Source organism: Fistularia commersonii, chromosome 21, assembly GCF_037954325.1.
Source record: "Fistularia commersonii isolate RoL2024-O1a breed Wild chromosome 21, RoL_Fcom_v1.0, whole genome shotgun sequence".
NCBI classification, from domain to species: Eukaryota; Metazoa; Chordata; class Actinopteri; order Syngnathiformes; family Fistulariidae; genus Fistularia; species Fistularia commersonii.
The window spans coordinates 7,660,618-7,672,747 of record NC_141304.1 but is presented as its reverse complement, the minus strand read 5'-3'; the positions used below and the strand labels follow the sequence as shown (position 1 = coordinate 7,672,747).

Below are 12,130 nucleotides of genomic sequence, written 5' to 3'. Positions count from 1 at the left end.
CAGAGCTAAATTTAGAAACTGAGGGTTCCCTTTTGTTGTCCCTGGCCTGCCCCACTAATCTGCATCCTCTTCATCCCACTGCAGGAGAAGTAAAGTAAATCAATGCACTCTTCAATGTACAGTACAGACTGTGTTGCATCACAGCTCACATAATGAAAACAACACATGATGTAGCTATACAAGCAGCTTATTTCAGTACTCATAATTTTATTCAGTCAAAAATAACCATTGGTGTTCATATCCAGTGCTGTGTGGCATTGTAACTGACTGACGCCAAAAATAATATCAAAACTAAATAAGTTGGATACATAATTATTAATTCCAACAAATTACATTTCTCCTTTCAGTTGTCCCTTTGTATTTAAAGCTCTAGTGCCAAATCAGAATCACAGAATTAATTTGTTAAACTTTATTGCAAAATATAAACAGTCAAGAATTTTTTATCAGGGTTAAGTTGCTGAAGTTAATATACTAAATAAGAGATGGGATAAAAAATGGTAAATAAAATAAGAAGTGCTGGAATTTATCTCGTTTCCTCAGCAAGTGTTGCCCAGTTAACCAACTGAACTTACCTATGATGAGATAAAAGGCCTTGATGGGCCGCTTTATTTTTTCTTTTCTTTTTTTTTAGCTGTTTGAACATAGAAGGAATAGGAAGAAGGCCTGATGTATCTAAAATAAAACTTTAGATTAAACAGTAGTTGTCTGGTGGCTGAGCCAGATGTTCTCAGAATTTGGTCAAAAGTTGTGAACATTTGGAAGACTGGCTCTGGAAGAACATCGTGATCTTCGTTCTGATAATGGCAATCTGAGCTCTCCATAATGATGCCTGTATACTTTTAAATACAATGCAGTGACAGCAGCAATTGCCAGTGAAAAACGATGCTACTTTTCAGCAAATCATACAATGCTGCTGCGGTGATGTGTTAAATCATGTTGCATCGTTCAGAAAACGTTTTAAATATCTAAAAGTGAATGGTGGGGGGAAACTTAGATTTCTTTTTACCAAAGAAAAAGTATCACGTGCCAGTGCTGACTCTTGAAGGTCCAGCCATGAGTTTGTCTGGATCAATTCAGTAATGAGGTTTTCTTTTTTTTTACACAGTTATTGATTCCAGCAAGGCTTACTTTAGAACACTCGTGGAATGTCCTCCGGCCTCTGAATGGAACGTCTACAGACTGACTTGTAAACTCTAATTCAAATGTAAAACAAAAGAACTGAAATTGGAAAAAAACGGATGGGGAGTCATCACAAAAATCTGAAATCTGCTACTATCTCACTGTCTTTATAAATAGATACCTTCACCCTGACAATGGCAGAGCTGACTTCACAGATGTTTCCCTCTACATCACGTTGCTCAGCATGTCTGCTCCTTCTCCCAAAGAACGTCAGATAAGGTGAGAGAACAATTGTCGTCGCCACGTGCTGTAAGCAACCTTGTTCCTGATGCTATATGAATAGCGCCTCCAGACACCAATCAAAGAGGGTGGACAAGGACACAGAGTGCGAGCCACCTCCACAAAATCACTCCATAGCATTCAGCCCATTTATCTCCATTCGAGAAAGGTTCAGTCAATGTTTCCAGAGCTTACAGAGGAGTTTGGGGCTTCAGTTTTTGTTGTACATGTGTAATCTCACATCACATCCTCTGGCAGGACAGATGGTGCCTCAGCTGTTCAGACTCAACAACGTCACAATCCACATCCCTGGTAAAAAAGCCAGAATTGCTGTCTGTCAGTCAAAGCCGATCTGCGGCGGCACAGTCTGATAAGTTTACAGTGTCAGACACCTGTTGCACAGGACAACATAGTGGTTCCACAATATGGAAACACTTCTAAACAGCCAATTTTCATTTGAACAGCATGCTTATGCACAATGTCCTTGGTGCCTCATGTCTCATGGGTTCAAAATCTTTGTTCCTGGAGCTGTTTTCAAGTTGCGAAGCTAATTGTGTTGAGCTGCCTTAACACAATTTTCTGAATTTTCTGTCTTCTTTTTTGTCAGTTGTTCATCTGTAGTTTGCACCTTTCTTGACTAAACAAGAACAACATAGAGTTTTATTTTCATCATTAGGCAGTAGGATCAGTTCTTAAACCCACAGACAACTGACACTGCAATACAACTACAGTGGCAGGGCAAGGACTTGGACAGGTCTTGGACTCCTCAAACAAAGTCTGTAAAAAAACAAATTATCCCAGCTGTTCTACTGCTCTGCTCTGTAGCAAGTCATTAAAAAATGAGGCTAAATAAGGGAAGTCTATTTCTAAAGCAGATACCCTGGCCCTTCTGCTAGACAGCTGGAATGCGTCGGTGGCAGAGTTCTCACATGACCCCCGAAAGATTTGCAATCACTGATAAAGCACTGATTCACCTCTTATCTGGTTCTTCTACCAGTAAAAATGGCCAATAATGGAAAATAACATTTTCAATGTTAAAGTTTTAAGAAACTCAGACTAACATATAGAATAAAGTGAAGTGTTTTATGGAGACAGCAAGACAGGTGTGCATGCTTAATATCTGAATCATGCAAAGATGATGAAGTGTAAAACATAATCAGTGCCTTGAGTGAAACAACAGTTTAAGTAGGAGGACTAACAAACTAAGATAAATTGATGCTTCAATTGTTAAAACAAGATCTGAATAATTTCCCCACACTTATAATAAACATGTTTAATCTTTTATCAAATTACTTCTTTCAAAGAAATGGATTTTTAAAATGAACATTATAACATAAATTGACAAAAGCTGAGAGAATGGAATGAATAAACTGGCCTGTTAGTGAAAAGATGGATAGATTTCCGGTTGATTTCTATTGTGTTACTGCTGGGAAGCATCACTTAGGCAATGAGGTTTGAGCAAATTTGAATTCATCAAATATTTTTTCCCATGAAAGATTAAAACAGAATGTCTTCCTCCCTCAATATAAGTTCCCACACAACAACAGACCTGATATCAGTCTGACTAACTTAGAAAAAAAAAAGACAAAATCTTAAGCAAAATGTTGCACTTTCTAACAAATGAACATTAGTTTAATCAGGAGTTTTATTGTGAACCACTTTCAGGCCTGCAGGACAAAGCACTGACTGAGAGTTGATACCATGTAAGAAACACATAGACACAAAGCTAAGCTGAGTTTAGGACAAGATAAGATAAGATAAGATAAGATAAGATAAGATAAGATAAGATAAGATAAGATAAGATAAGATAAGATAAGATAAGATAAGATAAGATAAGATAAGATCATTGAACAGAACTGGCAACTTAGTTGAAGATAATTCAAGTTTTGGTAAATTACTTTGTGTATCTCAAAACATGAAATTAAATTTTTTCCAAAAAGAAGATTCATTTTAAAACCAAACATTTGACAAAAAATTGCAACAAATCCCCTAGTAATGACCAAGAAATACCTCAGCAAAGTATCAGAAAGAAATTTGACAATTCTGAGTGGAAGGATTTTTTTGTCTCCAAATTTGCTACTAGGATGGCTGTTAAATGAGTCACAAGTTTTTAGCAATTCCATTCCAGTAGTTGGTACCTGAAAATTCTGAAAAACACTGTAGTATTGAAACAACACCTATTGATGTGTCTATTACAGCTCTGGATTACAAAAGAGATTGGCATTTTGTTATTGATGTTGTGCTTCTTACCCTGAACTAACACCATCCCCCCATCAGTCAAACAATCAATCCATGTTTTTATGCAAGTCATTGGTACTAACTGCTTGCAGTGTTTTTTTGACAAACAACTCACTTATAATAGTCATGTTGCATAAAGACCTCTGCTATTTAGTAGTGACTTGTGAGCAGGGACTGGCTCACGTGGAGGAACGCGTGTTTGCAACAGACTGGCTTTCTAATAACATCACATACATCACATTAAAACATCAGATGCACGAGGCAAATCTGGTGCCTGGTTTGACGCGTAGATGTGAGATGCCTTGGATGACGGCATACAGGAGGGAAGCACATGGAGGAGCCTTATGCTTGTAATATTAAGCTCCATTTTATGAGATTTCTTGCTCACTTTTCAGTGAAATTACAGGGCAGAGTTCCATGTTAATTAGGTCTCATCAAACACTCTCTGTCTCTCTATGGACAGACAGCATCTCTTCCTCTTGATAGTTGCAATGACCTGCAATTGTCCTGAGAATGTGATTAAACTCCACCCAGGGATCCTGTTCCTCAGGGGAACAGAAGCGAGTTGGAACCTTTTTGTTATAGATATTATGTAATTACTATAATAAGGAGTTATTTTTCTCATTACAGCATTAGATTACCATGCTTGCAAAAAATTTGTTGAGGTGGTTCAGTTCCTTTTCTTAAATTAAATGCTCCTCCCTGCATTTTCTCTGTAACTGATTAATCTTATCGTTAAATGCCAGATATTACAAGAAAATGATTACTCAAGATTGCCATGTCATGAATCATTTTTTGGGAGGATTTTTATTTTGATTTTATTTTTCATTTCTCAATCATTTTTTGAAAGTTTCCTCGTAATTTAGGCAAATTAAAATATATATTTTCTTTTTCTATTTTATTTCATATTTGTTAAACATCTCAGCAATAGTCATCAATTACATTAACTGTATTTAACTTATTTTATGGGTGTATATATACACATACATATAACAAAGCATAGATGCACAGTATACATATGCACACACACACATCTATATAAATATGTGTGTCTGTGTATTTTATGTGTGTATATATATCCATATATATACACATATTTATATACAGTATATACTGTAGATACATGCATATATATACATGCATGTATCTGGGCTGTTTTATTTATAGATGTATATCTATGCCTATATATATATATAAAACAGATGCATGTATCTGGGCTGTTTTATTTATAGATGTATATCTATGCCTATATATATATAAAACAGATGCATGCATCAGTGCTGTTTAGATGGGTTCATAATATTGTAATGATTCACATGAAAATGAAAACGATGCATTTGATGAATCTCGCTGACCCGTCTCTTCCTACAATGGGGACAATGGGTTTGAAACACTTTACTGTGTATTTGTCAGCTATAGCAAAGCTTCTATTTCAAGCTAAAATTACACCAGTAAGTCAGTCGCACACTGAAGCAGTTTGACACCTTGTCAAAGGTGAGCGGTTTAACAGTCTCTTGTAGCTGCAGACTGTTTTAACAGTAACATCAAAACAAGGTGTATTTGATGAGAGTATTTAGAGGGGAAAGAAATTCAGAGCAGATTCAGCTCATTGACTGAGACCTGCACTTTTGCTCTGCAGAATTGGGATGTAAGTTTCACAGGAGGAGACAGTTTGCGTTGGACCAAGGAGCTCACCGAACCACGTAGTGGTCATATCCGGAAGTACAAAGGGAGATTTTACTTGCTGCCATGTAGTATGTGCATGAACAAATAAACTTTTCGATGTCAAATAATATAAGAATCAACCGGAAATTGTCAAAAACAAACATAAAAAAAACTGCACAAGGTAGAGCAATAATCTTCATGTTATTTCAGGCTTTTGTTGATTTGTGTATTTGTTGTTTCAGAAAAATCAAAAAAATGATTTTGTTAAGGATTAACTAATTATATTATATTGCACCACTTAACAGAAGTACAGACATCTTGCTCAACTGTTGCTTAAAAGCTAATCTAAAAATTAGTTGTTGTTACTGCCCTTCAATGGCAGAGTAATGCCCCTTCCCACGCTGAGCATTACATAAGCCTCAGAGCACACCCTGTCACAGTATTATTCACAAAAAAAACAACCTGATTTGACTGTTAATCCCATTAAAGTCACCGTAATAACAACCTATTGCCTCTTACATAACACAACAAATACGATTATGCTGCATTCCCCTTCTGCCTTTCACAAATTCCTGTTCCATGATATGAAAATCACACTGCTTGACCCAGTAATACCATGTTAACAAATGCAAATGTAAAGTAATGAAAATTAACATTTGTTGCTCATGTATCTTTTCTTCTATAAACAACCTCCCATTAACTGATTACATGAAATAATCCATCCCAGATCAATAAAGACAAAGCAACAAAGTATATGGATTTTAAAAAATATGAATCCATAATAGATGATTTCTTGCTAAATATTAAGATAACTTTGCGGCAATGATTTTTTTAAAGGTGAATGGTTTAAACCCAAACTAAGTCTGAGCATCTAAGGAGCATATGAACACAACATAGATTTGAACAAAATATGTTAAAATCCACCTAATGTAAACCAGGAGATTGAAGTTATTGGTGAGTATCAGATGCACAAACCCATGAAATGACTAATTCCTTTTGCTTTTATAGCAGTTATGCTGGACATGGTTTAGGTGGGTTCAACCTCTGATTCCTCTCTGCAATTCAAAACACATTTTAAGTAAACTCTAAGAATGAAAGGCATAATGATGTTATGATATGGATGAACATGGAGGATGTATTAGTCAGAGGCACAGGCATAGTTGATTCAGGAGCTCACAAAACCCCTTTATGTTGCTGTAAAGGTAAATAGGTTTTTGTGTCTTATTTGTGTATTTTATATCAACCCCAAATGAAAAAATGTTGTAAAAATGCTACATTAAACAATTAATTGTGTGAATCCATTAAGTATTATCAAATAAGGAATATAGTATAACTGTGAAACAGTTATATTCTGGACAAAATACTTATTTATTGAAGAAAAACAGCACAAGAAAAATATATTCTTTACCAAAGCTGACTGATAATTTGAGGGAGATGAATAAAAAGTATAAAAAAGTATAAAAAATAGTTGTCAACCAAATAAAAAATATAGTCAAAACAAAAATGCTTTAGTAATGTGAAATGTGAATCCATTCATTGTTATTATAAAAGGAATGTGGTTTCCTGATTAATGTGTCACAGTTCTATTCTGGTAAAAATACTTATATACTAAAGAAAAATAGCATAAGACAAAAATATTTTACTACAGCTGGAATGAAAAGTATAATCATTGAAAAGTATAAAAATAAATCATTTTCTATGCTGCAATTCATTTTCAACCTGAAGAAATGCAGATTTAGAAGATATTGTTTTCCTTTTGTTTGAATAGATTAGAAATGGACAGTCATGAATATATGTGAAGTTAGGCAATATTATCAATTGGCTACGGCATCATCTTTCCGACTGATGTTCAAAAATTAGGCTTTGATAGAAGGTGTAGGTGAAGCAGATGAAGCCACAGTGATGTGTAGTGATGGAGCAGACATACATGGGGCAGTGAAGTGTGGGGTTTTGATGAGGGTTCTGATGGCGAGCTGATGGGGGTCCACACAGAGCCACTCACTTGGCCAGCTTCATCTCGATTTGCTGCCGGATCTCCTGCCGCTCCTGGTCACTGCGGACAGGGAAGATGTTACGGTCCTCTAGCTCCTGTTTGCTGGGTCGGTTCCGCAGCTTCACAGCGAGGAGCTCCTTCCTCATCCTGCGGGGGAGGGTCCCTATTGGTGTTGGGCGAAATCCGGAGTCAATAAGTACATGGCAGGTTTCAAGTGGCCCGGCAAGCATTCTAGCTAAACCCACTGAATTGACTCTAATAAGCTCATAACGGCCTTTTATTCTGCAACCCCATTCTGAAGAACAACTCAATAAAGAATGCATATTTACATCCCATATCAACTCTAAGTTAATTAATTAACAAATAACCAGAAAGTATCTCACTGTCTTTAAGATTTTGACATTTTTATATATCGTGCTTTTGATTACATGTACAGCACATGTTGTTGTCATGTATGTTCATTCTGTCTTTTTGAACCTGCTTCCCCCCAGTTTTACCTGTTCCTTGTTCAAGTAGTGTATATACACTGTATGGCTAAAAGTATTCGCTCACCCATCCAAATAATCGTAATCAGTTGTTTCAATTACTTGCATGGCAACAGGTGTATATCATCAAGCACCTAGGCATGCAGACTGTTTTTACAAACATTTGTGAAAGAATGGGTCGCTCTCAGGAGCTCGGTGAATTCTAGCGTGGAATTATGAAAGGATGCCATTCGTGCAACAAATCCAGTCATGAAATTTCTTCTCTCCTAAATATTCCAGTCAACTGTCAGCTGTATTGTAAGAACATGGAAGTGGTTGGCATTGACAACAACTTCCTGCAGAGTTAATTGCTAGAGACCTCCAAACTTCATGTGGCCTTCAGATGAGCTCAAGAACAGTGCGCAGAGGGGTTTCTAGAATGGGTTTCCATGGCCAAGCAGCTGCATCCAAGCCACACATCACCAAGTGCAATGCAAAGCGTCAGATGCAGTGGTGTAAAGCACTCCGGAGTGACAAATCGCGCTTCTCCATTTATTAATCTTATGGACGAGACTGGCTTTGACAGTTGCCAGGAGAACAGTACTTGTCTGACTGCATTGTGCCAAGTGTGACTTTTGGTGGCGGGGGATTATGGTGGTGGGTTGTTTTTCAGGAGCTGGGCTTGGCCCCTTAGTGAAAGCTTCAAATACCAAGACATTTTGGACAATCCATGCTCCCAGCTTTGTGAGAACAGTTTGGAGCTGGTCCCTTCCTTTTTTAACATGACTGTGCACCAGTGCACAAATCAAGAAGGTCCATAAAGACATGGATTACAGATTCTAGTGTGGATGAACTTGACTGTCCAGCACAGAGTCCTGACCTCAACCTGTCAGAGCACCTCTGGAATGAATTCACACAGAGAGTGAGAGCCAGGCCTTCTCCTCCAACATCAGTGTGTGACCTCACAAATGCAATTCTGGAAGAATGGTCAAAAATTCCCACAAACACACTCTTGAACCTTATGGAAAGCCTTCCCAGAAGAGTTGAAGCTGCAAAGGGTGGACTGATGTCATGTTAAACCCTATGGATTAGGAATCAGATGTCACCTAAGTTCATATGTGAGTCAAGGCAAGTGAGCAATCTAATTTGGCCATATAGTGTATATGGGTTTAATCCCTTAGACTGTATTCTGTGTCTGTATCCCTGGTTTGTTGTCCTGGGTCGTCCCCCTTGTTTGTACTGAATTCTTTTTCCTTTTAGCTCTTTATTAAATCCTGTTAAGTTTCACACCAGCCCTAAGTCTTGCATTTGGGTTCTATTCATCTTGTCCCGTCCCCCCCTTTTGTCTAAGCCAGAAGTGGTACTGGAGACTGCAAGAGGTAAAACAAATTGCTTTTAAACTACAGTTAATTCAAAATATACAGTTATTGAAAAGAGAGACACCAGCGGGGGATGGAAGAGAACCAGGGTCAATTAGAGACTGACTGAAAGTGAAAATAACATCAATGTAGACCACACAATACTACAATTGCTGAAAGGACAAGTAATTGAAATGATAAACAAAAATTGCAAAGTGTAAAAAAACAACAACTTTTGAGAACAAATGAAAGAAGTACAATAAGTGAAAGAAATACCAGAAACAAGACACATAAATAGAACAATTACATCAAAGTTCTTTTTTCCTCTTCTTTTGGGAACTTCTGCAGTGTGTTATCTAAATGTTTCCTCCAGATGCACATTGTTGAACCAGAATATGTTGTCAATATAATTATGGACTTAAGGATATCAGTTTGACTGGAATCTGAAACATGTATGATAACTGTTACGATGTAGGTAAACTGTGTTTGATCCTGCTGTTGTAGCGACTTAACACATAAAGCGTGAACACAGCATAAATACAGACAGCAAAACCCTGTCCTGCTCTATCATCTATCATCATAACTACAGGGGCTTTGACAATTTTCCTCAAGTATCATATTACTATGCTGCTGTGAACCAGTGACCCATATGACCAGCCAGAATTAGGCCAACGAACAGATGTTGAAACTCAACACGAGTAAGTCAGCCATTGGACATCTGTGTAAATCTCTGGCAGACTTTTACTGTAAGCACACCACAGCAGCAATTATGCCACTTCATTATCCATTGATGGCGGGGCTTTTTCAGAGGGTGCACTGCATCCCCTAATGGTTTAAGCATAAAATTTAGCAAATAACTAAAATGAGCAAGACTTAAGCCTGACCTGAAAATAATACTAACCGAAAATTTTACAAGACGATGACCAGGAAAATTGTTGTGTGATGCTTTGCTCTATTATTGGGCAGAGTCATACATTAGCAATCCATTTAAAGTGATTTCAGAATACAAAAAAGGGACCTATAAAATCGCAGTACATAACTGTTAACAGCATATCTTTAATTTATTTGCTATACTTGATCAAAAGGATTTCACTTTTACCTCCAAACCTAATACTGAAGTTTACCAAGACTGGGAGCCTAAATTGTTTTGGCTTTGTTAATGAAAATAATGATATAGTGAGTATTTATGTGAGTGATATTAGACATACCAGAGATGACAGACTCGTTCCAACTGTCCTGGTCGCTCAGGTACTCGTCCAGACGCCAGTTCTCCTTGTTCTCATCACACTCCTTCTTGCTGTCTGACTCACTAGCGGGTTCCCTCTCCACGCTGGAGGTGCGGGACAGTCTGCCGTCCAGTCGGCGCTTTGGAGACACACGTACCTCCTTCATCTGGAAACTGAGGTGACAAATTATCAGAACGACATTTTCATTTGATTGTCTAAGCTTGACAGAGAATTAAGGCATAGTTTTTCATTTGTTTGATTTTTTTTTTTTATATATGACCCAAACAAACACACACACCTGCAATTTTAAATGATTTACTTCACTTACTGCACTCTTGAAAAAAAGGGGAATTAAGATTTTCTAGTTATTTGGCAAAATTTTTCAGGCGACTTAATTATCTGTTTCATCCATCCTCAGCGGTTGACCAGATACAAGCCAATGCCATACTGCATGCTAGGTTGATTTTATTCCTAATTCTTCTAAAACTAAAATGCAGTGGTTTGACTATAACAAAAAATGCGAATAAGTTAGCTTCTTGATATGCTCGTTTGGTAAACCCCAGAAGAGATAAAAAATTTCAAGATTATTTTGTGATGTTCAATCACAAAAAAAAAAAGTCACAATATGGCGAAAACGTCTTATGACTTTTCAAAGTTTGATGTACTTTTTTATTGCACATTTTAATAAATACATGGGCTGTAATGCCTTTCTTACAACTTCCATGACCAAATAGACCACCGTTTGTTCAGCGCACTCATATTCACATGCAGGTCAGCCACCAGTTAACCTGAAGTTGTATTTGGTCTGTTGCTAGATCAGCATCTTGAAGATTACATTAGGCAATCAGAATCAGGCTGATGATTATCTACTAAAAGAGGAATTTCAACCAAAATATATGTCTTAATATCAGTCTGACCTGTCCTGTCTGTGTTTGGTAGCAAGTGCACGATGCAGCTCCTCAATGATGCAGCTTGGGGGCAGCTGAGAATGGAGTGCTCCCAGGTGGGGGGACCCAGTTGGAGTTGGGATGCGACCCCTGAGTAGGGAGCCATGAGGGTCTTTGGGGAGTGTGAAATTCCGGGGTAAGGTAGCTGGGGACTTCTTCACCGGCACTGATGGAGCACCTAGGGGAGGGTAATAATCATTATAAACAAAAAGGAGAGGGGCTTTCCAGCATCAGTATTACCACTCGACTCACAGTCAAGGCTGCCCAGTCTGGTGAGAACTTTGACTGGCAGGGTGGGAGCAGGAGGGGTGCTGGCTCGCCTCTGAAGCTTTGACCCCACCACTTCCTCATTTCCTTCAACTGCCTCGGCCTTCCCCATGCAGGGCTCATCGATGGGATCGCTCAGTGAAGTGGGATCATACTCTCCATCATCACTCTGACTGGGATCCCCCACTGTTTTGGAATCTTCAGTCACATCTTGTGCTAGAATGAAACAAAAGCACAGTGATACAGCAGTCTTCCTGAGGTCTCTGTCTTCACCTAGTGGCTTCAATGAAAACTGCATTTGGTGATAGTTGAATACAGTAGAGGATTCAAAGGGCGCTTCTTAATTAAATGATAATTTTAAAAAAATAGTACTCACTGTATGTAATCCTACTGAAGACATTAACAAAAGGTATCAGGAACAGGAAAGCTGTCTATGTTGATATAGAAATTGAAAATTTCATAAAAAATTACTACAAAGTTTAGCTAAAACCCAACAGTTCTTTTTCCTCAGGGCAAGAAAAGACTAGAACATACTTTGGTTTAAAGAATATCTCACTTATAGTATTCTGAATGA

The 12,130-nt window shown here is 37.7% G+C and overlaps 1 protein-coding gene across 3 annotated transcripts in view; it reads right to left on the bottom strand.

Annotated features, from left to right (window-relative positions):
- The window catches only part of phactr3b (phosphatase and actin regulator 3b), a 55,420-nt gene that overhangs the window by 17,288 nt on the left and 26,002 nt on the right, over positions 1 to 12,130 (bottom strand). For all 3 annotated transcript variants that reach the window (XM_086167964.1, XM_086167966.1, XM_086167967.1), the window contains 4 exons: positions 11,542 to 11,772; positions 11,260 to 11,467; positions 10,325 to 10,515; positions 7,304 to 7,457 (listed from right to left, as the gene is read on the bottom strand). In XM_086167964.1, coding sequence (XP_086024090.1) covers positions 7,304 to 7,457; positions 10,325 to 10,515; positions 11,260 to 11,467; positions 11,542 to 11,772 — 784 coding nt within the window. The remainder of the gene's footprint in view (positions 1 to 7,303; positions 7,458 to 10,324; positions 10,516 to 11,259; positions 11,468 to 11,541; positions 11,773 to 12,130) is intronic.